Source organism: Cryptosporidium muris, genomic scaffold (assembly GCF_000006515.1).
Source record: "Cryptosporidium muris RN66 scf_1106632353999 genomic scaffold, whole genome shotgun sequence".
Classification (NCBI taxonomy): Eukaryota; Apicomplexa; class Conoidasida; order Eucoccidiorida; family Cryptosporidiidae; genus Cryptosporidium; species Cryptosporidium muris.
The window spans coordinates 514,698-542,281 of record NW_002196571.1 but is presented as its reverse complement, the minus strand read 5'-3'; the positions used below and the strand labels follow the sequence as shown (position 1 = coordinate 542,281).

Below are 27,584 nucleotides of genomic sequence, written 5' to 3'. Positions count from 1 at the left end.
TTGTAAAAGTAGACAACCACGGCTCTGGTGCGGCTCTTCAGTTTAAGATTTGATCGTCTTTTTTTTTTTTTCCTTATTATTATTATTATTATTATTATTAATTTTCACGCTATCTTTAGTTTATGGAATAGTTAATTTTAAAGATTTCCTTAAATAATTACTTACTTAGTCTAGATAAAGGTTTTTCTATACTATATTTAGGAATCTTCATTAATGAAGGATGTAGGTCTACTTATTTCTATATCAGAACCTGGAGATTTTTGGAATAATTTTAACTCGTTGTAAGAAGCTAGGACTAATATGTGATAAAAAAATGTAGCAGCAGTATTTCTAGATGTCACCTGATATGGTAGCAATTCTTTAAAACATACTGAAGTTATTTCTTCATCCCTCTGAAATTCTCCATTATTTATTTCATTTAATTGTTTAACTTCCTTAAGTTTTACTGATATGAATTTCTGGACAGTATATGTTTTTAAGTTGTAAGTACCACTACTTGTTGTCAATCCACTTCTACTCCAGGTACTTGTACGATTTTCATCTATTCCTGGCATATCACTTTCGATTGATAAATTCCTGTGCCTTAATCTAGTATCATCTAAATCAAGGTGAAATGGGGAACTGTCAACCGACAAGCTTCTTGATCCTGTGTCAAGAACTGATAAACGAACTCCAGATTCCCTTCCATTTGAACATGAAAATGACTCCCTACTATTATATATATTTGGTAAATCAAGGGAATTTATACTTCCACGAGACTGACGATTGATGTGGTTAGGAAAATCTATCATACTATCTTCATCAAATATTTCAAAACCTAATTCTAGATCTGCTTGTTTCATACTACCTCTGTGCTTTTCTATTGTTGGATAGTAAGGTTCAGTAGTACTATCCATATTAATAGTAGAAACTCTATGCCTTGTACTTTTTGTATTTAAATGACTAAAAAGCATCATATTATGCTCTTTTTCAACCTTAAAGGTGTCAATATGCCACCATTGATTTATATCCCATCCTTTAAACTCCTTTAGAAAAATCGGATTTATTGAAACACTACATTTCTGATTTTTTCCAAGTTCAATTAAATCTTTATATGCTATATTAATATCTAGATTACTTAAACTTCTAATACGCTTATTTGGCCCTTGTGAAGTTGATTGTTGCCTCTTCTGTTTTTCCCTCACCACCTTTATATCTGTTTGTTTTTTATCCTCTATACTAAGTATTTTATTTTTATTATTTTCAACATTCTCAAGAATATTTGTTTGTAATTCATCTTCATGAAAAATGAAATCGTCATTTCCAGTCATCCATTTCGAAATATTGTTATCTTTCATATTAGCTAATACTTGGTTATTATTTTCATCATAAATCTGTGGTAGTGTTATATCCTCTATTTTTGCCAGAATATTTTTATTTTTAGAGCTTTTGTATATATCAAGCATTAAATTTGATGGATCCAATGAGAGCATTAAATCTCCTGAATTCTCAAAATTATGATCACTCGTATCAAAAGAGGATATCATAGACGAATCTATAGATATCATATCAATTATACCCCTTTTACTCCTTTTAATTGCAGTTATCTGTTTATCAGTTTTATTATACGAAACAAATTGTTCTCTAAACTAAAATAAGCAATGAAATATCACTACGATATCATTATAATACTCTGATTACAATATTTAAACTTACTCTTGCAAATAATAAGTCTGCATCAGATTCTAATAAAACAATTAAATTCAATTTTCTAAAGATAGTTACTAGAAAAAATTAAGAAATTTCGACTTACCAAGATACATCCATTGCTTGTCGTATATTAACATTAGCCCTCTCAAAAGAGTTGCTGCAATTCTTAGTGGGTAACTCATTTTATTTGTTAGTGTTACCAGTTCCTCTATATTTCCCATTATTTCTATATCTTGTATAATTCTTTTACTAAATGGTCTTTTACTTACTCCACATGTACCTGCAATCCATAACCTACCAATATTGGCTTATTATGATAAAAAAGAAATTAACTTAATATGACAATATTTTAATTATTTGAACTTACTATCAAATTTTAAGATTTTATATTCCATGCTTTTTATCTTCCTGTCAGCTATCTATATATATATTCTATACAACTATCAAATCTGATCTTTAATCTTTCTTTGTAAATTATATTTAAATCTAGTTAGTAGATTAAAAGAAAGGACTATTGGTCACTAAGTAATTTAATGGAACCCCACGTTATTGACATGCATGCATGCACTGCGATAGTACTTATATGAGAAAGTTCACTAAAAGTGAATTCCATTAGGTAAATTCAAAAAAAGACACCTATATATTTTTTATATTTAAAAGTTATTTAATACTTTACAATATTGTTTAATACTACATTGAATGAGAGTTTCAGGCAATTCTCAACAGCTTTATCAGTTGAATGATTATCTATAACCTTAAATATACTTTCTAATTTACTTTTATCATTTAATTTAATATCTAACTGTTGATTCATCAGTATATCTTCTATTAAACAGCTATATACTTTTGCATCATTATCTTCTACAAGAAAAATTAAGATATTAAATATGAAATAAGCTCAGCCTATATCAATGATAAGCTACTAAAAATATTCTTACCTTTATTTAAGAATTCATCTTCTGAAATATTATTTGATCTATGAACTATGGATAGTATACTCTTTAATATAGCTTCTAATACTGCTAAATAACGCTTGCCATATGTATTATTCTCCAAGTTATTATCTTCATCACAGAAACTTCTTACATAATTATATAAATTACCAATCTTTTTTACAAAAGGGATATTAACAATAGTATGAATATCAAACCACCAAGGTGATGCATTTATTATATATAATATATAAATCATAAAGTTAAAGTATTTGAAGGGATAATCTAAGTTCATAGTTGAACCTAAATTTATCATGATCTTCTGTAAAAAATAGTCAATTATATATTTTTGTAAATAGATATTATTCATAATAGAATAGGAGGTAGATTTGTCATTGCTTAAATATAAAATAGAACAAAGTACTGCAAATATGGCTTCCTCTATCAAGCTATACTCATTATTATGGCTGTTTGGTAAGATATACAATAAACAATTCATATAAACATGATATAAGATAGATTCATCTATATTCCAAGTCATTTCTACATCTTGCTCTTTATTAATAAAATACACTATAATGCACAATAATGTAACCATTTTGATTTTTATGTCTAAACTATTTAAACCATAGTTTAGGCAATTAATGCACATAGAAGAATCATGATTACATTTATTATCATTTCTATGTAGGAATAGCTTTGGATGAGCAAAAGCATATAAAAACAAATTCTTGAATGTGCTCTTCAAAATTTTAGAGCTCACAAAATATTCACCATATTTGTTCAGTAATAGAAATATTGTAGATAAACATACTACTAGGGAGATACCAAAGTGGTTGTCTTGATTCAAAGAGTTATTTTCCTGATGATAAATAACAAAATCCATCATCTTGTTGAATGTTAAATATAGTGATTCATTTTCAAGAAACATTATAATCGAATTGTTAACTTCAGTAGATCTTCTAAGTTCTATATCACTAAATTTTAGTAGAATTACTGTAATACATGTAGTATATCTTGATATGTCTACATCCATAATATTATTATCAAATATTTTTGATAACCTAAAAAAAAAAAATACCAAGTAATGTTAATTTAGTAAATGTATATTGAGTTAATAAAAAATAATTTTGTTTCTTATGTCTCCCTATTAATATTTATCTACTGGAGGAAAAAGTTATACTTACCATAGTGTAAACTGGTGAATAAAAGAAAAGAGCAAGACTACATTTGAATTACATTTATCGAGCCATAGATCTAAAGCTTCACAAATTATTTCCATAAGGGTGAGAAATGTATTTATGATCACTATTTGAATTTTTGGAGATACTGCATGCAATCGACCAGAGTTTTTATCCAATAATAATTGTAAAAATGGATTTATCAATTCACTTAAATTGATAATGCTTTTTATTGCATTTATTTCGATAGACTTTCTTATTCCAAATAATAGGAGACTTGTTTGGACTAATTTTTCATCAATAATATCTTGTTCATCTTGGATACTAAAATTCGTCTTGCAAAAATCAGAGATGTTTGCTTCTTTTTTATCACAAGACAATTTGAGATTTGTAATGCTATAAATTAAGTATTTAAAAAATATTTTACATTTTGATATTCCATATGCTATTATTGGTGATATATGACAATTAAATCTACAAGTAAAAATTTGGTATCTATAATATTCTAGCGATCTTTGGATTACCCAGTTATAAAATGAGTAATATATATTTACTTCATAGTTTTGAATATCACTAATATAATTTTCGGCAATCAGTGATAAATTCATTAGAGAATAACAGAAATTTCTGCAGTGACCAAATTTTTCTGAGTGCCAAGTAAGCCATTCTTTTCTTCTAATTGTACTGTGAACTAGAATTGAAAATAAATGACCTAGAATTTCTTGTTCTATATTATTAGTAATATTTGTCAAATTATTTGTACCATTTCCACATAAATGTATATCGGTGACTTGAATAATATTATTTTGTTCAAAATTTACTTGTCTAGTAGATTGTTCAGTTAAAATATATGAATAGTACATAACTACTCTTGGTGGAAGCATTCGAATGTTCCTTCCATCTATACCATCTAAATTAAAAGTATCATTTTGAATAAAGTTGAAACAGTTATAATTCATATTTTTTACATCACTTTCTTTTAAATATTTGCTAATAAAGCACTTTATCTGATCTGGATAAAAAATATAACAAAAATAAAGTAGAGATATAATAATTGAAATTGTATCACTAGATACAGTCTCATTTAAAGTTAATGAAGCATAAATTTTACTTTTTGTTACAAATTGTAGTCTTTCTTGTATCTCTCTTTCAGTCAGAAGTGGTTCTAGCAGATGTTTTGCAATATTTGAAATCCATTTATAACTCATTCGTGACATTTCCATATCTTTTTCATTTATTTGGCTAGGTCTATTAAGCCATCTAAAAACAACTTTTGCACCCTCTTCATTATATATCAGTGATTCAGTATCTTTCAGTATACTTTTGCATATATTAGATATCCTTTGGTCTTTTTCATTAGGTAGTCGGCTTTTTAAATTATTACTTAACTTTAATACAAGTGAGAATAAATCATTATTAGTTGTATATTCTAAATTTATCTTAATATCTTCATCATATGAAAGGTTATCTAATTGTATTATTTCATCCTTATCTAAGAGATTAGATTTTCTTCTCATCTCTAACATACTTTTTGCTATTAAAAGTTGGCATACATCCAAAATTACCTGTTCCTTACTACTCAGTTGTCTTGAGTAGAATTCAAATATTAGGTTTGATGAGTACATAAAGTCAACAAGATTAAATCCCTTGTAATATATTATACCAGAAATAGTAATAATAACATATGTGAAGTACTCTATTAGTCTAATTTTGTTATGGATAGTGCTGTTATATCTCCAAATATCTATATCACTTACTGTAGATTTATTAGTCATTTCACTTAGTCTAATGGACATAACTTTCACAGTTCTTACCATATAATTGCAGAGTTTAATAATATTTTCATTATTCTTTGGAATAACTAATTCAGGTATACTTTTATTTAAATTATTTGTATCTGAGTGAAATAAGTCAATAATATTAATAAGTGCATTTTCCAATGGTTCCTCAGCTCCAGATGTTTGCATAATTAATTCAATACTTGATAAACCAAATAATGGTAATGGTGGTTGACATCCAATATCCTTTTTTAATAAGCAGGAAATAAACCAACTAAGAACATATAGATATCTTGGACATGAATGAGTAGGTACATTAACACGCAAGATCCGATATATGCATTCCATAGTCATATTTAAAATTGTATAACCATTTTCTCTTAATTTATTTTGAGAGCTCTCACTTATTTGAAATAAATTGACATTTGCATATAACTTATCATTAACACCTTTGTTTTGTATTTCACTACTTAGAATTTCCAGTAAAACATCTATAGTATAAGATCCATGCTTAAAATAAAAAAATTGGTGAATACAATACTCTTCTTTAACTTGAGTTGTATCATTTGAAATATGCTTGATTATTTGATTAGTATCATCTATTCTAGTTCTTTTAAAGGTTATCCTCTTAGTACTTTTTCCTTTTAATATAGGTATATTACTTGGATCATCTTTTAAAGAAGATATATTATGTATTTCCATTATTTGATTTTGTTTATAACATAAATTACTATCAAAAAATTCAATGCATTTTGGTGATGTGAATATATCTAAAATACATTTTAACGCAGAATATTTATTATCAATATTCCTTGAGCTCTTAAGAATCTCTACTATTGATTCTATGAACTTATTTAAAAAATTTCCAAACTCAGTTCCAAGTAACCACCGACTCCTTTTGCACTCATCAATAATGTTAGACATACAAGTTTCATTTTGACTATCTTCCTTATTTTCATTGTAAAATATCACCAAAATTCTAAAGAAATATAACAAAGAAAAAATAAACTGTTCTTTATTTTTTAAATTCTTGCTAGACACTAACACTTTATCTGAATTAGTATTAAGCATGTCTTTAGTCTCATTGTTTTGATTATTTGGTAAAAAGTTGATATAGCTGTTATCTGTTAACTCATTGAAAACTTCAATAAATTTTGTATTAACCATTGCATTTGAAATTCCATTCAAAATATTAAATAAACATTCTCTAGAGGTGTGAAAAATTAAACTGTAAAAACATTCTTTGTGGTTTGCAAAAATATATAAGTAAAAGTCTAATAATATTTTAAACTGAGTTGGATCATCAGATAACTCCAAAAATACTTTGGAAATAGATAGTTCACATGTATTAATAATATCTTGAATAACAAATTCAGGTTTATACTCAAGTAATCTTATCAATGTTATAATAGTATATTGCAATGTTTTCTTATCTAAGTGATTAACAAGCTCTTTCAGTTTTTGCAGTCTAAAGTTATCTTCTATAATTCCTTCCATCATAAAATTTGCATATACAGATATTTTATCATTAATCAATGTACTCAGAAATTTTAATATTGAAGTCATAGCACTAGTACCAATAATATGCTGAAATATAATAATATAGTTAATAATAAAAAGAGAAATTAACTAGATATTTCACTCTTTATTCGAATAGTAATCTTTAATTAGTAGCTTACCATTCTAAATATTGAACATAATATTGTCTCTCTAACTGTTAGCCTACTATTATTATCGGCTAGAGAGAAGTGCTTATTCAAAATTGTAATTAATAAGATAATAAGTCCATCAGTTAAACTTTGATCCTGAAATATTAATGAAAATAATTCTATTTGAAACTAAAAGGTTTAAATATGATACTATATCCACAATAACAATATTATAGAATAGTATCATTTTTAAACATACTTTTGTTATAGAAATTTCATTTATTAATAATACTCCATTTTCATACTCAAGCATATTGTCTACTAACAATTTTATTGCTAAGTTACGTTTTTCATACTTTAGTAACTAAAAGTCCATATTAAAGAGATATTTAAAATTTAAAAATAAAGACTCTTAATAAGACTTACAAGTAAAAGATCTTCACAAGCATGAAACAAAGATGTAGGTGGGGACATTTCAAATTTGTCATAGAAACACTATAAAAAAAATAATTAATTTTATGAACTAGTGGTTAATCATTCACATAAATATAAATACTTACTTTGGTACAAAAAATTCTTCCATTTTTATCTCCAATTATTGCAATGCTAGTACTGTTCTCATGGCTTGAGTGTGATTCAGATGCCCATAAAGATATAGGAAGATAGCCAGAGATACTCTTTAACTTCTTAGAAGAGTTTATCATTATGTTTTTTCCTGCCTCATTTTAAGAAGCATAAAATTCTAAAAAGCATACCGCTTATTTAAAAAAAATGCATGCATGCATGCATATATCGTAAACACTTTATTAACAGCCAATCGAGAATACTAATATACTTTATATTTAACTTAATCAGAATTATTTCCAAATCTAAAAATAATAGAATTTTAAATATAGAATATATTTAAATTGAAGAAGATGTTAATTATTAAAGACTAACTTACATTTTCAAAAATTCAGATTTATTCAAATATGTCAATCTAGAAGCATCTGGTACATCAGATATACGTAATAACTCTTGAAAGCTTTCATCCTATCAAAATAATTCAATAGTTTAAAAACATAAGTGACTATTTAAATAATATAGCTTATAACTTACTGTCATTTTCTCTCCTATACTACACAATATATGCTTCAAATCACTAACAAGAACTTTACCATTCCCACTTCTATCTAATATATTGAATGCATTAATAAGCTCTTGTTTATCGGCTTTTAATGAGAATTTATGAGCTACTAGTTCCAAATATATTTGGAAGTCTATATCATTTGTACCCAATTCTGAAATATAATACCAATGTATGCATTTAAAATTAATTAAATAATACAACTTACCATGACAAATCCTTTCTATTTCATCCAAAGACCAGACTTGTCCAGCTGCACGTAATAAAATAAGCAAACTTTCTTTAGAAACTAGTCCATCAGAATTCCTGTCTTGCCAATCAAAACATTCTTTAAGTTCTGCTGCCTACAATTAAAGTTACAAGAAAAGTATACTGTTTTTTTGTTGCTATCAAATTAAACTTAAATTAAACATACAAACTCTGCAGTAATATTTTTGGGTAAAACAATTTTTTTTTTAATAATAGTACTCATTTTTTGTTTTTTTTTTTCTAAAGAAGTATAAAAAGGAGACACTGAATACAAAATGGACATGCATGCAGCGGGCCGCACGTGGCGGTTGGTTTATTAATGATTAGTAGGTTTAGGTTAGTAGCAAATAAGAAATTTAATTTAAGTACTATTAATAGCAAATTATCTACTTAACCTCCTTTTTTTCAATTAAAAATATTCAATATAAAAATTTAGGTTTATAATTTTTTTGTTAGCATCCTTTTAAATGCGTCTCAAGGTACCAATAGATTGCTGATTCGATAAAAGGAAGATATCTGGCTTTAAAATTTAATAAATTTATTAATCAGTATAGTTTTATAAAAACAAAGTATTACAAGAGTACTGGCTATGATTACCTAATTATTTATTCCTTATTTTATAATACAAATAAATCTTAACATTTCTAACTTAATATAATTCATTATTCACAGGAATTCTATACTTAATCATAAAGTGTTATTGTTTAGGTTTTTCAATATTAAGACCAGTTCTTAAAGTAATATGAGATTTCCTTGGATTTATTGTTGTATTAGATTTAAGCAGATAGCCCTTTACTGTAGTATTAGTGGAGTACCTCTGATAGGCTGTATTTGAAAATACAGTTGAGTTCACCAAATTTCTGGAATTATTAGCACTACTTTGAAAATTGGAGTTAATTGTACCATGAAAAGTTTTGGTATTATATTTAGTGTTGCCTTGGGTATTACTATTTATTAAAACTGATTCAGGTATTAAAGGTAATGAATTTTTTGAGGTAGAAAGTTCTGAAACATCTGTATTCAGCTGCTTATATGTTTTAATGCCAAGATTGTAGTTCTTGACATTAGGTAACATGTTTATATCAGATTTAGTTGTATTAAAGGTATTTTTTTCATTAAAACCTGGATAGTGTGTTAAGTCTGATTTTGGAGATAAAGCACAAGTAGCACTTATAGATTGGATACCACCTTTTAAAATAGAATTTGATAACTTCTTTGATGAATAAGTTTCGGCTATTCTTACTTCGGGATTTACCTGATACTTCTGAAATGCTAATGAAGAATCTAAATCTGGATGCATATCCACTGGTCTAACGATACATGATAAATTATCTTTGTTGTATACATTAAATTTTTCAATATTAATTGGTTGAGTGTTTAAAGTTAAGTCAAGATTATTAGCTTTAGAATCATCATAACTAATACTGGTAGTCATCTTCGTTGTATTGTTAGTATTATTATCCCATATTAAATCTTTTCCAATGCTAGAAAATTTTGTATCACTTAAATTGGAGACATTTAATACTGGAAAGTCATTTCTTTCACTTTTTTCAATATTTGACGATATTTCACTTGATTTTTCAATAGTTTGATTATTTTTCAAATGTTCACCAGTATTATTAGAATTGTCAATATTAACTTGTGATTGTTTAGCTTCTTCAGTGCAATCATTATACTGCTGTTTGTCATCATTAATATTAGTTGTTGAATAACTAAATTCTTCAATATTGGTAATATTTAAAGATGGGCTAGATTGATTAATATAATCAGCTTCTACACTTAATGAGAATTCTTTTAAAGGTATTTCATTAGTATCCAGTAATGGTTGGGATTGTAATTTGAGTACTTCTTTAGTAAAGTATGCTAAAGAATGTCTTGGTATATTCTCAAACTTTTCATAATTAAATACTTCAAATAATTGTATAATATCATTATACCGACTAATTATAATATTTTTAATTCTTGTATATAATTGTATTACATTTGAAAGAGATTGAAGAGTATCAAACTTAACTTGGGATCCGCGAAAATACAAACGATTATACTTTTTGTCAAATTTATCAAGTATAGTCCCCAATAATATTATTTGTGGTTCAATTGTCAGATGAAATGATGGTACTAATTCAATTAAGAGTGTAGAAGATGATATATTTACATTATTTAACATAACTAAGTCAATACGTGGTAATTTAATAGATATTCTTATATGTATCTTGTTCAGTAATTGGTCGAGGTAACTCCAACGTTGAATTTGCCATTCAAAATTCTCACCTTGTAAAGATAGATTGGATATAAGTCTAAATGGTGGGCATAATATAAGATTACCATCTTGTCCACTACTTTGAGTAGCTTGTTTTCCTTTCTTAGATATAGGAAATGTACCAAAACCCTTATATTGGCTCCACTGAGTACACGAATATACCTGGAGTAATTTTAATATTTCTGCACGCAGACAATCTAGTAATTCATCATTGAAAACTATAGACATATCCATAATTTGCAAATCTACTTTTAAATAAAAGGGTAACCTTAGTGAGAATGTAGTATTAGACCTTGATGAAGATAATATTTTTTGATCCACTTTAGAAGCAGGAGGAAGCATAACCAAATTGAAATAATTCCATTTTCTCACTTTTTTAGAAATAGTTTTTGAGTAATTTGTTTTGATTGTCTCATGAGGAGTCAAATTATTGGAGTCACAATACTTTGATTGTGCACTTGATGATGGTTCTTCAAATTTAACTTTTCTTATTGGTGTCGAAACTAAAGGTTGGAAAGTTGGAGAAAGTGCATCATTTACATTTGTAGATTCTTCCAAGTCTTTCAACTGTGAGTTACCACTTATTTCAAACTTATCATTTTGTTCAGATAATTCACAATTTTTTAATTTTCTTGAATCAGCTGATATTAGGGTTTCAGAGTCTATATTATTTATATTCTTCTCATCTAAAACACTTTTATTTTTTGTACTATATTCAAGATTCTCTGTCAAGTTTGAGACCTTATCTAGTCCTATAGATATTAACGATATAGAATTTTCATTTACCATTTTCTCAGCTAAGTTTCCTTCTTTGCTCATGTATTCTACCAAAGATGTAAAGATATGGCTATCACTGTGATTCCAAGTAACTAGATCCACTTTCCTTAAATAGCAGTTTATCCTTACTGTATTAAAAGTATTTATTTTAAAAGCTAAAGAGTTAAAAACAATTCCAAAGAGTTTTCTTGGTGTAAATGAGATTATTAACTGAGTAGAATTTGATAGTGAGCTTCTACTTTGAGCTAAAAAACTTGATAATATACCTGGATATTTATTAGTATCCTGAGCTTGGGTATCTAATAGAAGATTTTTGCCATTTATATTATCTTGAACCAAATGACACAAATTTATCTCAAATTTTGGAATACAAATACTAATAAGTCTATTTTGTAGTATTTTTGGAAGTTGAAAACCTTCTTCTGCCATTTTATTTAAACTTTCTGGAAAATTTAAAGATTCTTTGTAAAATTCAGTTAGTTGCTTCTCAAATTCAAATGGTCTAAAATTTTCATCTTCATTTATAAGGTAATTTTCAAATTTATGATCATGGAGCATATTATCCAAAGAACTATTCATATTTGTATTTAAAACTTTATGTTTAGCAGGAGTTATTACAAGTTTATTTCGAGTTCTAAATGTATCTGAACTAGTGGAAGCAACAGCTGCTAATGAAACTAAATCAAACGAACTGCTTGCTGATAGTGTAAATGTGCTATCATATTCAACAAATGCTATTGCATTAATTTGTTGAAAATCAAGGAAATGACTGAATTGGATGAGCTGTTTGAATTCCATTGTTTGTGACAAAGATAATGGAAAAGCATCGAAGTACTCATCATAAAAACGTCCCCACAAATGCAATCTTAAACGAATTGGATGCCATAAAGTCTTTTTACAATATGATGAATTTGTCTTATAATTTATTTGATAAATATTAGAATCTTCATGCTTTTTACAAATTTCATCGTTATTTGCAAATTTCTGTGAATTACTACCAAAGAAGTCAATTAATATATCATTAGTTTCAAATGGTAAAATATTTTCACCATACAAGATATAAGGATGATATTCCTTGTTCTGTAATAAAAAAATATTTAATTCAGCTATACCAGGATAAGATGAAGAATTTATTGGAGCATTTGTAGTAAATGAACCACTAAATTTTGATGACTTTATATTGTGATTAATATTTGAATGAAATTCTGAAGTTTCTAGTATGCACTTTGACAAACTATATTTTAACTGGTCAACAAGATCCCACAAAATAGTGTCTTTTTGAGTATGTAGACCAAAAGCAACTAGTGTTAGATTGTCAGATATACTTTTAGAACGTTTTTTACTATTTGGTGTATTTTGGATATTATTATTTTGACTTAGAGCAAATTCAACTTCAAATTCTCTTTCTGCCAATATATGCCACTGAGCTATAGTCCAATATGGTTGATGCTGCAATACTGTCAATATAAAATTAATATCCTCACTTCTGATAGCCAAAAGTTGTAAAACTTTTAATTCATAACGCCAATATTCACATAAACATATTTCTGATGATGTACCATTGGAAAATTGGACAAAAGTGTTTTTAATATTATTTCCAGTATTATTAGGCATAACTACATCTCCAGATTCAAGATTAAAAGAACTGATAGATGTGATTCTGCCAGAATCAGATATTGGTTTGGTACCATTTACAATTAATTCAATCCATTTCCAGCGTTTTATAATCTTTATATAACGCTTCCTTTCTATTCTATAATTAATTTCATCTTTTAGATTATTAAATCCACTTTCTTCTTTACGCACATAACGGTAGTACCGAAGAATAAATCTCCACCATTCACAGCATATTTTCCTTGTGTCATCAGCATTTACACCATTAGTAGGTCGTTTTATAGGGCGAAATCTCCGAACTTGAGTCCATGTATAGAATTGATTACAAGAAGTCAAAAGCCTTACAATTCCATGTACTAAATGAGGATAAATATTGATGATTAGACCATTATGAATATTTACGTTAAGTATTGTTATCATATTTGGTAATGAATAATTATCCATTATATGAGATTTAGACGAATTATAAAATGAACTTTGTGATAAATGATCTAGTTTTGATTTAGTATTTAGTTCTATATCTTTCAAATTATCAGGTGATTTTATATTTTTTGGATCTACGAAGCCAAACTGTGATGATATATTTAAGTTAGAAATGACCCATGTATGATAACTCAAATTTTTATTAACTATGTTCTGCATATCATCTGTAGTTATTGCAGAAAAAACACCATATTTTATATCAGAGGCTTCTGTTTCCTCAAGTAATGACATAGGGATAAAGGGAGCTGAGTCATCATCCCAAAATACTCCACATGTTCTAATCTTCAAATTAAAAATCCCTCGAGGGTCTATATTTGAACTGCTCTTGTCCTTAGAATTACATTGTGGAGTAGATGAGGCATCTATTTGTGGGCTATCACTCGAATTCACATTATTTGAAGAGTTTATCGTCTTATTACTTTTGTTTGAAAAGTCACTACTATGAGAAACAAACATTACATTATCATTCGTATCTGAAGGCCATTCTAAATCCCAACAACTTCTTGCAGGATTAATTACTACTGAATTAATATGTACTCCACCAGCTACAGGATGAGATGAGTCCAATATATCATCTTCATATCGGATATACAGATTTCTAATAGTAAATGATAAGTCTGGTACATAACGAAATAACCAACGTAATAAAGTATTTAAACCTTCTTTATTGGTTGTGTTAGATTCTTCTATATCATTTGGTATATGCTTAACTTCTGAATTTTTATAATTTAAGGTTTCTTTACTTTCATCTGAGCTACTAGTATCCTCATTGTCATCTTTATTTCTTCTCATTGTCTGAATTTGTCTAAATTGCTCTATATGACTTGCCACTTTGTCTATTGTGCTTTGAATTACATCTGTATATGATTTATATGCCAAATTTGGTCCTACAATTATAACCATATTTTCTACTTCAACAATTAATTTAGAATGAGCAAAAAGTACTTGAATATTAGCTCTACCAATATGTCCATATTTCAAACGAAATGGAATATCAAGTGAGTACCATTCATTTGAAAATGCACGAGTATTAAACATTACATCTTTTAAATGAACTTGATCCAAAAAACCACTTAGCCAAATACTCTCAGGTAAATTAATGAAGTAATCAAGAAGATTTTCATTAATTCTCCTCAATACACTTTCTACCAACATCTGAGTTGGACCAATAACTAGTCCTCGTAGTGACATTTTAAACTGTCATTACCAAAATACTATATTTCTTAAGTATGATAGTAATCAATATTGAACAAATCTCAGGATATCCCTAAAAGTCCTTGATATCCCAATTTATTCAGACATGTGCTAGAACCTATTCTCTTTTAGTTATTTGCTTTTTATAATTCTAAAGTTCTTAATCCTCTAAATTTTCCCTGCTACTTTGTTTTACCTTGGATGTGTGTTCCTGGGGGCTGAATATATAGCGGTAAAATATATTGTGTGCTAAGGCATTAAAAAAAATACATGACAGTATAGGCAATATTATTGTCTATGAAATGACTTTTTTACTACTATATAAATTTTTTGTAACGAAAATAATCCTAGTTAACTCTTATAATATGTCACTAGTCTTTTTATAAAGGTATCTCCTTTTATTTATAATTAATTTTAAAAAGATATGGAGTTTAAAATATGACAAAACAATTCCTTAAGGCCTTAAGAGAGAATAACCTCATTTTTATATCAAGTCAAACATTTGATTTAATAATATTGTTATATTTCAGCTAGAGTGTGGTAGTCCATATTGGCATTTCAAAACTCGTACTAATATTTGAGTAATCTGACTGACTGTTTATATGAAGATGTTTAAATAATTCTGGCACTTCAAATGGTCTAAATAGATATATAATGATATTTAATAATATAAAATCAGCTAAATAATCAATTAAGGTATAAATCCAGTCATCAAAGCCATTTGGTTGTAAGATACCTATACGGTAAAACAAAAGTATAGAAGGCTTAATAATAGAACAAATAAAAATCCATCTAAAATATATATAAGATTGCCACTTTTTATACAATACTCCGAGTCTAGGGGAAATATTTTGGTCTGATATTGTATGACTTAAGAGAGTAGTATTAACATTTGTAGCTATGATAATACATAAATAAGAAAGTGCATGAAGAATGTATCTAGCAATTTGAAAAGCACTGATAGTTATTTCAAAAATACCAAGATATAGTGAAATAATACAAATAGCAGTTACAAAACGAGTTTCCAATGTAAGTAGATTGTCTCTTAATACTTTCCAGCCAAGAGATATAAGTAATAAATAAAGAAGTAATAAGGTATCAAAACTCCTTGATAAAACTCTAGGAACTGACCATGCAAGCATTGGAAGTTCTCCATATATACAGTAATTAACAAGATTATATTTGTCAAATAAAATACAAATTGGTTTTAAGAGTAATATAACCATACTTAAAAGTTGAAGAGAAGACCATTGTACTGTAGAATGTAGAGTATTAATATTGTTCATGTTTCTCAGTCTAAATCCTAGGGAATAAACAAAATCAAGCAAGTATACAACCCAAACTAAAAAATATAATGTCAGCATTGTATCAAGAATAAATGTCTCTCTCCTTTTTTCAAAAGAGAGATGATTTAAAGGTGATGGATTTTGAATATTTATACTGCCAGTAATTGACAAAGGGATTCTATCTCCATTAACAACCAATATTGTATACCTATCTAATATTGAAGAAACAAAATTTATCTGAATTTTAGAATTTTTCACTGGTACTCTTAGAGTACTTCTAAGATATGTGCTCACAATATAATATGGAGGATAAGATGAAAATGAAAGGAGAGCGAGTTCATGTAATGAGGAATGACTAAGAGCAGCTAATTGTTCACTATTCAGAAGTAGGAGATAAACATTTTGTAGAGCCATTGTAGCTAACTGATCTTTATAATCTTCATATAAAGGCAAATCTTTAAAAAGCACATCTATATATGATGAATTAGAAACTGATTGCTTATTAAACAGTATAGAAGAAAAGGCCATACTTAGTTTAGGTATTAATCTTGTTGTTTCAGTAGATGAACCATTCATTTTTGATATTTCAAGATTACTATCAATTTTATTAGTCTGATTATCCATACTTAATTTTTTCTCTATTACCTCAATACATTTATTTCTGAAATATGTATGTATCGGACCTTTAATTATTACTCTAATTATTGGATTCCAGTAAGTTAAGCCTCTTTTTATAACATTTTCTATTGACTTATTTACCTTCTGCAGAAAAGAAGTAGTCATTTCTTGTATATCAAAATTTATTAAATGTAATCCACCTGTTAAATAATTTAACTCGTCACTTTTTAATGTTATGAGGCAGCTTTTTGGGATACTACAAAGAGGTGTAAATGAATGAACAGAAGATCGTTTCATACTTTTTATATGTTTATATTTGCTAGAAGATATTGATGAAATATGTTCATTGTTTATTAATTGAGGTATAATTGAAGATGAATTTGACATTTGATTTTTGTATACCACATCTGACTTTTCCTTATTAAAACTAGAATTTTTTCTATCTACAAATTGGTTATAGGTTTTAGTCTTGAAATTATTATTCAAAATATTATTTTCATAAGTAAAATTAAAATTAGAATTAGTTAATTCATTAGATGTAATATTAGCCTCCTTATTAGATTCATTATTTCTTGAAAGTGAGTTAATGATGTCTTCTTCTTGCATCTTTAGTTTTTCAAAGTGATAAATATCTCTATAAGGTCTTTTAGTTAAATTTAAGTGCAATTTATGTTCAGAATCTTTATTTAAAATATTACTTTCATATTTATTATTGTTAATATTATCTTCAATATAGGTAATATAATTATTGTTGGATAGATTGTTATTCATGCTTTCCTGTTCTTTTGGTATACTATGTTGTTCATAAAAACTATCAAAAAATGTATTACCTTCCAAATTGTTATAACTATTATCTGATTCCTGTAATTTTGTAAGAGAAACTCCAAAAAAGGGAATCCAGTAATCTGAGCCATTAATATTGCTCGAAGATTCTGCTGAAATATTCCATATATCAAAATTTAAATCCACTGAGATTGAACCACCGGGTACTAAACCAAAAGAATATCTAGGTGGTTCATTTAAATCTTGAGTAACAATATTTGGTGATTTTATAAGCCAAATATAAGCATTTGATCCTCCAATAGTTCTCGAGTCAATCTTTTCTATCATACAATATGCACCAATCAAGAAATCCAATAGAATTAACAAAAGCAAAATAAGGTAAACATTAATATTGAGCATAAGAAAACTTCAAATATACTCTAGTTCTAACAGTCTCATTTAGTTTTGAGTGTTTTACTTTTTGTATATGCATATGCATAAGGCGCCCGGTATCATTGTCATACCCCGCTATATATTACGTGCCTAGGGAATTTCATAATAGTAGTTAGAAGGACTTGCAATTCTAAATATAAACAATGATTCACCAATTTATGGTCTTAAATGGTCGAGGAGATACCATAATATTACGTAATTTTCGCTCAGAGAATAGATATTACTGTATCAATATTGTCCACGATGCGTTCTACAAGTATATTAAAACAAACCAGGGTAATTGTTGTCCAATGTTTAACTTCAAAGGTCTTAATTACATTTATCTATCTCAAAATGGTCTTTACTTTATCTGTACAAGTATGTTTAATGTGTGTCCAAGTTATATTGTAGAATTACTATATAGAATAATTAAAGTAGTTCGAGATTTTTGTGGGGTTCTTAATGAAGAGTCTATTCGTAAAAACTTTATTCTCGTTTATGAATTAATTGATGAAATAGTGGACTATGGATATCCTCAACTAACAAATACCGAACAACTAAAACATTGTATATATAATGAGATAATTATAACTAAATATAGTGATCTATTATATGGGAAAAATATACTAAATTCTTCTTCAATAATAGAACTTGCTAATGCTATTCCTCAAACTTTATCAATTATACCTGCTGGAATGTTGTCAACTAGTAGTCCAGGTGGTGTAGGAATAAATAAACCACTTGGTCCAGTTACCAACCACTCTATAACTACACACTATCCTAAAACTATATCTAGTAATGCTACTCAAAGACCTATAAATTCGTCAATTGTAATATCTCAAAATGATAATAAAATTTTCTCTCTTCTTGGGAATTATAATACAGTGATTGAAAGAAAAAATGAAATTTTTGTAGATATATTTGAGAGAGTAACTGTAGTTTTAGATTATAATGGAAATATTGTAAGGTGTAATGTAGATGGGAGTATCCTTATGAAAAGCTATCTTATTGGGGAACCTGAGCTAATGCTTGGATTTACCGATAATATAATATTAAGTGATGATTATAACTATACCTCAATAAGTCCATTAAATATAACTTCAGATTTAGCAACAGTCATAGATGACTGTAACTTTCATGAATGCGTTGATATTAATGAGTTTTTGCAAAATAAGATCATTATATTAAGACCTCCTGAAGGAGAGTTCATTTTGATGAATTACCGAGTTTCTACTGGATGCCTTAAGATTCCTTTCAAGACAACAACTATTATTGAACCAAGTGGAAATCTACCGAATATATTTGAATCAATAGGGAATCTATCAGATAATAATAGAAATAATCGGAGTGACTGTACAAAGTTGGATTTTGTTATCAAAATAAAGTCTGAAATACCATCTAATTTACATGCTACAAATCTAATTATAATGTGTCCGGTTCCAAAGAAAGTATCTAACATAATATTTGAGACAATTCATCCACTAATTCCAATCCCTCAAAGTTCACTTTACAATGAAAAACAGCATAAAATAGTATGGAATATAAAGAGAATACCAGGGAAAACAGAAATTGCTCTTAAATGCAAAATTACACTAAATTCATCTATACCTACAAATATATTAAAAAGAGAGATTGGACCTGTATATCTGAATTTTGAAATCCCAATGTTCAATGTTTCTAACTTACAAATTAAATATCTTAAAATAACAGATAAACAAAGATCCTATAATAATTTTAGATGGGTTAGATATGTCACTCAATCAAATTCGTATGTATGTAGAACTTTCTAGAATCTTAGAAGTTCTAGATGTTATCCAGATTAATTTATTCTTCAAAGACATTTTGAATGAGCTCTTAATTTTTTGATAAATTTCATTATCCATATATATTTTACATTTTCAATACATTTTTTAAATATTTTTTTTATTAATGTCTTAAATATTTCTTTGATAAAATTTCTAGGATATTCCTAAATCTTAATAACTTGAAGTCCTCAATATTAGCACAATCAAAAGATAATGTATACAAGTTTAGTCAGACATTTTACAAGAGTTATCTACTATAACATCTTTGCTAGTTGATACCATATTATTACCCAATATACTTAAATTAGGGATATTTTCTTCAGGATAAAATTTTCTTCTATTCCCAGAACCCATAAATCCTGCTATACTTATTGAATGAGATCTAAAGTCTATTACTGGATCCCTATTTTTCTGAGGTATAAAAGAATTTTCTGATTCAGGATACAAAAATCCATTCAAAGGAGAATACTTTTGAGTATATATACCTTCTCCTATTTCTTTAAGTATCTGAGATTTCTCACTATTTCTTCTTGCCTCTAACGTATCTCTAATTAGTAGCCTTTTAGCTGTGCGAAATCTACGCTTTACTTTGCTTCGCAAACTCTTAGCCATTTATCTATAAAATATATTAAAAATTAACCCACTAACTCAAAAACAATTATTTACTATCCTTGTAACTCCAATTAGTTATAGTTATCTTCTAAAAACTAGTCCCAGTTATTACCTTTTTTAGTGGTTTAAAAGCGCTAATTTTATGGCGGAATACACTCCTAATCTCAATAGTTGAATAAGATTTAACTTTTGGGACTTTTCTTTATTCAACTTAAATGAAATAGAGTACTATATAAAGTAACTAGAGATGACAGTTGAATCCATGAAAGTTGACATAATAGGTGAAAAAACTGAATCTAGTTTAAATGGCGAAGTTCTAGATAGCAATGTAGAAAATCAAAATACCAAGATACAATCTGACTCTATTAAGCGTTTTGAGATAAAAAAGTGGAATGCAGTTGCATTGTGGTCATGGGATATTGTCGTTGATAACTGTGCTATATGCAGAAACCACATCATGGATCTATGTATTGAATGTCAAGCAAACAACTCTATGCAAAGAAGTGATGAATGCACTGTTACCTGGGGCCAATGTAACCACGCATTTCACCTACATTGTATATCTAGATGGCTTAAGACAAGAAATGTTTGTCCTTTAGATAATACAGAATGGTCTTTTCAAAAATATGGCAGATAATCTAAATCTAAATATGATAATTGTCTGATTATATTAAAGCTAGGTTACTTTATGTAATCATTAACTACAATATAATTATGTTATATTTTTATATATATTATATTTTTCTTCTTTTGAGTTCATAAAATAATTTTTGAGAAAAACTTGAGTTTAGGAAAAAGTTATATAGTTCCTCAAATAACAGTAGCCTAAGTATATAATAAACCCCTTAACGAGCTCATTATTAAAATTGATATATATACTAATACTAGCTAGTTATCCTCATATCAAGCATTGTATCTTAGCTTAATATGAAGAGTTAATTTGGTAATACCCAATAACTTGGCAGAAATTGGAAAATATGGATATAATTCACACAAATCGAATAGGATGTATAGGTGCTGGTTATGTAGGAGGTCCTACAATGGCTATGATAGCAAATAAATGTCCACATTTATCTGTCCATGTTTGTGACAAAAATCCCAAGGTAATTGACCAATGGAATTCTGAAAACTTTAATTTACCAATATATGAACCTGGATTAGTTGATATATTAAAAAGAACTAGGAATAATAATTTGTACTTCACTTTAGATATTGAATGGGTTATTTGTAAATGTGATATTTTATTTGTATCCGTGAATACTCCTACAAAAAACTATGGAATAGGTAAGGGTGAAATAGCAGATTTAACATCATGGGAATCATGTGCAAGGTCTATATCGAGATATTCTAAAAATAGTAAAATAATAATTGAGAAATCTACAGTTCCAGTGCATACAGCAGATGCTTTACAGGAAGTATTAAATTCACAAAAATCCGATGATAAGATAGAGTTTATAGTATTATCTAATCCTGAGTTTCTTGCTGAAGGAACTGCTATACATGACTTGGAATTTCCTGATAGAATCTTAATAGGAGGTCCGATAGAAACAGAAATAGGTAGATATTGTATGAATACTCTCAGTAAGATATATGAATATTGGATACCAAAAGAAAGAATTTTATTTATGAATGTATGGAGCTCAGAACTTTCAAAACTCACTGCAAATGCCTTCTTAGCACAAAGATTATCATCTATTAATTCCATTTCAAGACTATGTAATGTTACAGGAGCTGATATATCCGAAATTTCAAAGGCTATTGGTATGGATAGCAGAATTGGAAGCAAATTTCTAAATGCTTCTTTAGGTTTTGGTGGAAGTTGTTTTAAAAAGGATGTACTATGTCTATCTTATATTCTTGAATCTTATGGATTATCTAAGGATGCAAAATACTGGAGAAGTGTGATTCAATTGAATGAATACCAGAAGGATTTATTTGTAGAAATTATTCTTAAATCAATGTTTCATACTGTTAAAAATAAGAAGATTTTGATTTTAGGATTTGCTTTTAAGAGCAATACAGGAGATACACGTGAAACCCCAGCTACAACCATATGTGAAAAACTTCATACCGAAGGGGCTGAAGTATTTATTTTTGATCCTTGTGTCAAGTTTAGAAGCATTAGGGAGGAATTTATTGAAACTGGAAATCATAATTTGGTAGATTACTTGTTAGAAGATGGGAAATATAATAATGATGAATCATATATATATGAAAGATATGCTACAGTACTACTGGAAAGTGTCAATTTGAATAATTCTGGAAATTTACTTAAATATAATAAGGAAAAAGTTAGAAGTGAAGATTTTCCTATGAGCAATAACGAAAAAAATACTCACGAAAGAATAAGTATAAAGGAAATCAAGGATCTTACAGAATTAGCTAGGTATAATTCTAAAAATAGAACAAAATTACCATATATTAATGTAGTCTCTTCGTTGGAAGAAGGTATTATAGATTCTCATGCTATAGTAGTTTGCACAGATTGGGATATGTTTGCAAATATAGACTATGAACTCTACTATCAGAAAATGAATAAGCCAGCTTTTATATTTGATGGTAGAAATATCTTGAATCATCAACAACTATTTAAAATAGGTTTTAATGTCTTTAGAATTGGCAAAAAACCTCTTCTACATCAACATATACAAGATGAAAATGAAGTATTGCAAAGTTTTAAGCTTATTATAAATGACAGTAACAGTAATAATAAAACTACAATAAACAAAGAAAATTTGCCGTTCAATCTACTTAATTAGATAAGAAAAAAAAACTTAATTTCAAGATTTACAAACAAAAATATTTGGAATTTTGCATGAGAATAATTGTTAAAAAAGCATAGATATTCTTTTCCATTTTAATATGGTCTTACTAATAGTGTAAAGGATATAATTGTAATTTGACCATGAATTGTTTATTTATGTATTCTATTATGAATGTTTGCAAGTACATATATACAAGACGAAACATTTACTATTATTCCTTGTTTTCAAGTATTGAATATATAAATCAGCATACCTTGAAGTTCCTAATATGTTATTTGCCTAACTTCTAAGAATTTTCAATTGTCCATGTTTGAGCCTCTAATTCATCATAATTAGATTCAGTGTTAATAAATGGTTTGAGTACACTTCTAATCATGCTTTCACCACACAAAGGACACTCTTGGGTACATATTTTAGATATCTCATTATTCCAGTGCTGAAAACTAGTACTATTAGGGGATGTACTTTTTTTATTATATTTTGATGCAGAATCACATATATTTTGTATCATCCTCCTAATCTTGGGGATTTCTTCTTCTGTCATTAAAGACACAATTGTAAATAGAACACATCCAAAATGAAAAGAGTGTGAACATGGAAATACTAGAATTTTTGAGCTATAGTATTTCAAAAAATAACCAGAATACTTATTATTTTGGATGTCTCTTTCTAACCTCTTATCATTTTTGAGATTACAAGGTGTTTTTATTTTAGAGCCTGATGGGGAAATCAATTTCTTAACTGAAGTTCCATTATTTTCATTCAATTCTTTATTTTGTTGTAAATTAGAAAATACGCGATCTCTTTCATGTATCTTAGAATAATTAGACAAGTCATATGTAATTGCAGAAAAGTTTGTAATTTTGGTACTTTTATCTTTAATATTCCATGTAGAGTAAACACTTAAGTTATCAGAAGTAAAGAAGTTATCCAAAATATTCTGATAAGCTAAATTATCAAAGCAATTAAATTGTAGGTTTTCAATAAATTTTCTAACCTCCAATAATGAAAAACATGGAGATGAGTCTAATACATTTTCGAAACATATGCCACACAAGCTATTACATTCACTACTATTTCTTGTTAGAATATTAAAATTTGAATGAATAGCTGAAACATCACTCTGTAGATGTTGATAATTACGCATATAATCATTATTAGCCTTTTGGCGTTTTTGCAGCAACTGGTCATATAACTGAATAGTATCAACAATAGGTTTTTGAAATAGTCCCAAATGTAAAGAGTCTGGTATAACCTCAAGAATATCCGATAAAGTTAGGATACCTTGAGGAGATGCATCTAGTAATTTTAACAAGCTCTCAATATCTCCCTTTTTTCCTAAAGGTTTTATTAGATCTAATATCCATCTTCTTCGGCTACTATTATCTATAAATCTATATATTATCTCTCTTGTTAATGAAATATTTTGCAACTCCTTTAGGCAAAGCTCCATCCCCATATCATACATTCCTAGTAAACAACATATGTATACTTCTAAACGTTTGTAACGTTTAGTTCTACATATACTTAAAAGAAACGGTAAATCAAATTCTACAGGTTTAATAGAAAATTCATCCAGTTGTTTTATATATTTACCAGAATAACCCAATCCTAATATATCATTATCGTTAGCTTCGTAAGTACTAGTAAGTTCAAGTAGAGGAGCTATGTAAGATAATAAAAGTTCCTCTCCATTTTCCATTTTTGAGCAAAGAATTGCTAAGACATTCCAAACGGCTTTAGAGCCATTCCAAGGATTAGAAGTAGCAAGTATTCCTAATCTTGCAGAAGTATTTATTCTTCCAATTTTATTTATTGATTCTTTAGAAGAATTATCTTTTTCATCTACAAAGTTATTTATAGATCTTAAAAAATGCTCAATTAAAACTATTCCAAGCTGATTCAAATTATAGTTCCTTTCCTCAAAGTTATATATATCGATTGGATCTTGTAAGATATATGGAAGGAGAAGTTCTAACTTTATTGTAGAAAGAGAAGGACGAGTGCAAAGTGATACAAAGCGCCCTGCATCTAAAATGTAAAGCAAAGGAGCATAGTTATATACAAAAGAATCTCTCTTACTTATATTATCAACAGCCAAAAGTTTTTCATAACACTTTTTTGTGTCTCTACTATTAACTAGTCCCATATATATTAGCTCTTGTATTACAACATTCCAATCATTGCATAACTCTGCATAGTAAAAAAACTCTTCCTTACAATCATACTGTAAAAGAATTTTATATAGAATACTCTGTATTTCATCAATACTAGATACTATCTGCAAAATATTTCTCAGTGATAATGATATTGATTCAAATGATAAGATTGGGTCTATAGTATTATCCAACTTTCTACAATTTTTGTTAGATTCTTCAGTTCTATTCTCTATTGTTTGTAATCTTATTTCTTTATATGAAGTCTTAGGGGATACATATCCAGAATTACTCATATTTAAAATACCTGGGTCTTTTAAAGATGTTGGAGTATTTCTTTCAACTGTATTAGAATCTTTATTTGTCAAAAATGATATATTTACTTTTTGTTTACCATCTGCTAAATTTTGTTCTATATTCTCTTTGATACCTTGGGCTTGGTCACAGTCCAAATTCTTACATACACTTAAGGATGATAAAATATAACAATGAACTTCAACTAACCAAATTGATAAAACAATAAATTCAGCAGAAGAATTTAAGTTAGATAAACTTTCAGATAAATTTAGAAATTTATGTTTAAGGTATATAAGAATTCCAAACCAGTAATTATGTTGAATAAGCATTAGACAGATATCATTAAATGAAATGCTAGTTAATTTAGAAAGTAAATGTCCCACTTCTTGAATATCCCCATTGCGTAAATGATCTATTATTTCAAGACGATATATTAAATCTCGTCTCCTTTGCAAAATTTGTTCGTCTGAGCAGCTTATCTCAATGCTTTGAAGAGCTTCTTTATAGAACCCAATATATAACCACTCTTTCCATAATATTTCCTCTTCATTAACAAGGGTTAATTTATAAATAAACTCATCAGAATAAGCCCAAAGGGAATATTTGGAGTTTATTGTCTCAGATGAATTAGAAAACAGTGATTTAGAGTAATTTATTACCAGACTTCTGAGTACCTGATGAAAACTACAATTATTTCTCTCTGTTTTATACCCATTTCTTGACATAACGGGATTAATAGAAGTTCCTACTAATGTATTTACTATTGGTTTACAGGATATTGCAGATAAAATTGAAATGGAATCATCAAATAAAAATATAATGTGATATCTAGCACATTCAATAGAGTTGGGTCGTTTGTTATAGTAACTCAAATAATCAAAATTGTTTGGGTGGCCAATAGTATAATACTTTCTTGGTTTATTTTGTATCATATTAAAATTATTTATTAGTGATATTTCATCTTTGTGGTATAATGGATAAGTTTTTACATCTTTACTATTTATCCATAATAAAATCTTTTTATTACAAGAATAATCCAAGATTCTTATCTTGGTAGTAAATGAATCACTACTTTCTATACTACCAATCTGTAGACCAGGCTTCTGATCAGTGCCTATATTCTCATTACTCATAAATAAATCAAGAATCCTGCTATATCCACTCCATAAAAGTAGTCTACTAGAAGTAGCAACAATAACTGCAAAAGATGAAATATCTATCTCACTATTTGCTTGAAATTCACCATCTTCAAAATCTATAGAATCTAAATAAATATCTAATATAGGAGAACTAGGTATTTCATATAAAATACGAACAACAGTTAAACTTGAAGATATATCTGGACCTAAAATTGTGGTTAATAGAGTACCAGATCTACAACCTATTATAATAGATATTGAAGAACTAGATTTTTTCTTATTCTCCCAATTATTCCATCCTACACTCTGAATATAATAGCGGCTAAGTTTTGATAAATGTCTAGCCTTAGTAAAACTTCTATGAAGATACCATGTCTCTCCAGTCCCAGCAGATACTAAAGCATGATGTCCTGTACTATCAGTAAATACTTGAAGTGTAGAGGATGAGCTACTTGACATATTATCAAATACACCACTTATCCCTATAGGTGGCTCTAGTGTTATTAGATCTGTGATCCTTTCATTAGGACACCATCTTAATAACTGCCCTGATAACAATGAAATATAAAATATATTGCCTGCAAACACAGCGTGATCTATTGTTATTGGTAATTTTAATGATCCAGTACTTAGCAATCTCTGTATAACATTATCCCATGATATATCATACCCATAAAAACTTTGTTTTATATATAATGTTTCGTCTAAATCCAATATATTATCATCTTGTAGTCCCATTTAAACTAAAGGGGTTTTATTAAGTCTACTTAAATAGTTAGC

At 27.8% G+C, this 27,584-nt stretch overlaps 11 protein-coding genes across 11 annotated transcripts, besides 18 other annotated features; 3 read left to right on the top strand and 8 right to left on the bottom strand.

Moving 5' to 3' along the window:
- Nucleotides 1-73: 73 nt before the first annotated feature.
- Nucleotides 74-100: a microsatellite.
- A 97-nt stretch (nt 101-197) lies between these two features.
- CMU_024920 (uncharacterized protein) lies at nt 198-2,084 on the bottom strand (the record flags this gene model as incomplete). Its single annotated transcript, XM_002139799.1, has 4 exons — nt 198-1,628; nt 1,696-1,724; nt 1,793-1,996; nt 2,057-2,084. The coding sequence occupies 4 exons, from the start codon at nt 2,082-2,084 to the stop codon at nt 198-200; spliced, it is 1,692 nt and encodes a 563-aa protein (XP_002139835.1).
- Nucleotides 2,085-2,326: 242 nt separating this feature from the next.
- Nucleotides 2,327-2,359: a sequence feature (AT_rich).
- CMU_024910 (uncharacterized protein) lies at nt 2,354-3,657 on the bottom strand (the record flags this gene model as incomplete). The annotated part of the gene is made up of 2 exons (XM_002139798.1): nt 2,354-2,550; nt 2,628-3,657. The coding sequence occupies 2 exons, from the start codon at nt 3,655-3,657 to the stop codon at nt 2,354-2,356; spliced, it is 1,227 nt and encodes a 408-aa protein (XP_002139834.1).
- Nucleotides 2,854-2,877: a sequence feature (AT_rich).
- Nucleotides 3,658-3,804: 147 nt separating the features above from the next.
- CMU_024900 (uncharacterized protein) lies at nt 3,805-7,933 on the bottom strand (the record flags this gene model as incomplete). Its single annotated transcript, XM_002139797.1, has 5 exons — nt 3,805-7,167; nt 7,260-7,385; nt 7,489-7,593; nt 7,656-7,724; nt 7,790-7,933. 5 exons carry the CDS (start codon nt 7,931-7,933, stop codon nt 3,805-3,807), a joined length of 3,807 nt encoding a protein of 1,268 aa, XP_002139833.1.
- Nucleotides 4,200-4,228: a sequence feature (AT_rich).
- Nucleotides 7,171-7,199: a sequence feature (AT_rich).
- Nucleotides 7,615-7,636: a sequence feature (AT_rich).
- Nucleotides 7,726-7,749: a sequence feature (AT_rich).
- A 143-nt stretch (nt 7,934-8,076) lies between the features above and the next one.
- On the bottom strand, nt 8,077-8,827 carry CMU_024890 (EF hand family protein; the record flags this gene model as incomplete). Its single annotated transcript, XM_002139796.1, has 5 exons — nt 8,077-8,098; nt 8,173-8,261; nt 8,328-8,509; nt 8,564-8,699; nt 8,771-8,827. The coding sequence occupies 5 exons, from the start codon at nt 8,825-8,827 to the stop codon at nt 8,077-8,079; spliced, it is 486 nt and encodes a 161-aa protein (XP_002139832.1).
- Nucleotides 8,100-8,139: a sequence feature (AT_rich).
- Nucleotides 8,534-8,555: a sequence feature (AT_rich).
- A 176-nt stretch (nt 8,828-9,003) lies between the features above and the next one.
- Nucleotides 9,004-9,055: a sequence feature (AT_rich).
- Nucleotides 9,056-9,125: 70 nt separating this feature from the next.
- Nucleotides 9,126-9,150: a sequence feature (AT_rich).
- A 151-nt stretch (nt 9,151-9,301) lies between these two features.
- CMU_024880 (uncharacterized protein) lies at nt 9,302-14,929 on the bottom strand (the record flags this gene model as incomplete). Its single annotated transcript, XM_002139795.1, has 1 exon — nt 9,302-14,929. One exon carries the CDS (start codon nt 14,927-14,929, stop codon nt 9,302-9,304), a length of 5,628 nt encoding a protein of 1,875 aa, XP_002139831.1.
- A 399-nt stretch (nt 14,930-15,328) lies between these two features.
- Nucleotides 15,329-15,353: a sequence feature (AT_rich).
- Nucleotides 15,354-15,462: 109 nt separating this feature from the next.
- On the bottom strand, nt 15,463-17,946 carry CMU_024870 (uncharacterized protein; the record flags this gene model as incomplete). The annotated part of the gene is made up of 1 exon (XM_002139794.1): nt 15,463-17,946. One exon carries the CDS (start codon nt 17,944-17,946, stop codon nt 15,463-15,465), a length of 2,484 nt encoding a protein of 827 aa, XP_002139830.1.
- Nucleotides 15,580-15,608: a sequence feature (AT_rich).
- Nucleotides 17,309-17,353: a sequence feature (AT_rich).
- Nucleotides 17,518-17,561: a sequence feature (AT_rich).
- A 248-nt stretch (nt 17,947-18,194) lies between the features above and the next one.
- Nucleotides 18,195-19,820, top strand: CMU_024860 (AP-2 complex mu subunit protein, putative; the record flags this gene model as incomplete). Its single annotated transcript, XM_002139793.1, has 1 exon — nt 18,195-19,820. The coding sequence occupies one exon, from the start codon at nt 18,195-18,197 to the stop codon at nt 19,818-19,820; it is 1,626 nt and encodes a 541-aa protein (XP_002139829.1).
- A 91-nt stretch (nt 19,821-19,911) lies between these two features.
- Nucleotides 19,912-19,961: a sequence feature (AT_rich).
- Nucleotides 19,962-20,060: 99 nt separating this feature from the next.
- On the bottom strand, nt 20,061-20,447 carry CMU_024850 (uncharacterized protein; the record flags this gene model as incomplete). Its single annotated transcript, XM_002139792.1, has 1 exon — nt 20,061-20,447. One exon carries the CDS (start codon nt 20,445-20,447, stop codon nt 20,061-20,063), a length of 387 nt encoding a protein of 128 aa, XP_002139828.1.
- Nucleotides 20,448-20,452: 5 nt separating this feature from the next.
- Nucleotides 20,453-20,474: a sequence feature (AT_rich).
- Nucleotides 20,475-20,694: 220 nt separating this feature from the next.
- On the top strand, nt 20,695-21,084 carry CMU_024840 (uncharacterized protein; the record flags this gene model as incomplete). Its single annotated transcript, XM_002139791.1, has 1 exon — nt 20,695-21,084. The coding sequence occupies one exon, from the start codon at nt 20,695-20,697 to the stop codon at nt 21,082-21,084; it is 390 nt and encodes a 129-aa protein (XP_002139827.1).
- A 68-nt stretch (nt 21,085-21,152) lies between these two features.
- Nucleotides 21,153-21,191: a sequence feature (AT_rich).
- A 233-nt stretch (nt 21,192-21,424) lies between these two features.
- Nucleotides 21,425-23,206, top strand: CMU_024830 (UDP-glucose dehydrogenase, putative; the record flags this gene model as incomplete). Its single annotated transcript, XM_002139790.1, has 1 exon — nt 21,425-23,206. One exon carries the CDS (start codon nt 21,425-21,427, stop codon nt 23,204-23,206), a length of 1,782 nt encoding a protein of 593 aa, XP_002139826.1.
- A 292-nt stretch (nt 23,207-23,498) lies between these two features.
- Nucleotides 23,499-27,542, bottom strand: CMU_024820 (uncharacterized protein; the record flags this gene model as incomplete). Its single annotated transcript, XM_002139789.1, has 1 exon — nt 23,499-27,542. One exon carries the CDS (start codon nt 27,540-27,542, stop codon nt 23,499-23,501), a length of 4,044 nt encoding a protein of 1,347 aa, XP_002139825.1.
- Between the last annotated feature and the right edge of the window lie 42 nt (nt 27,543-27,584).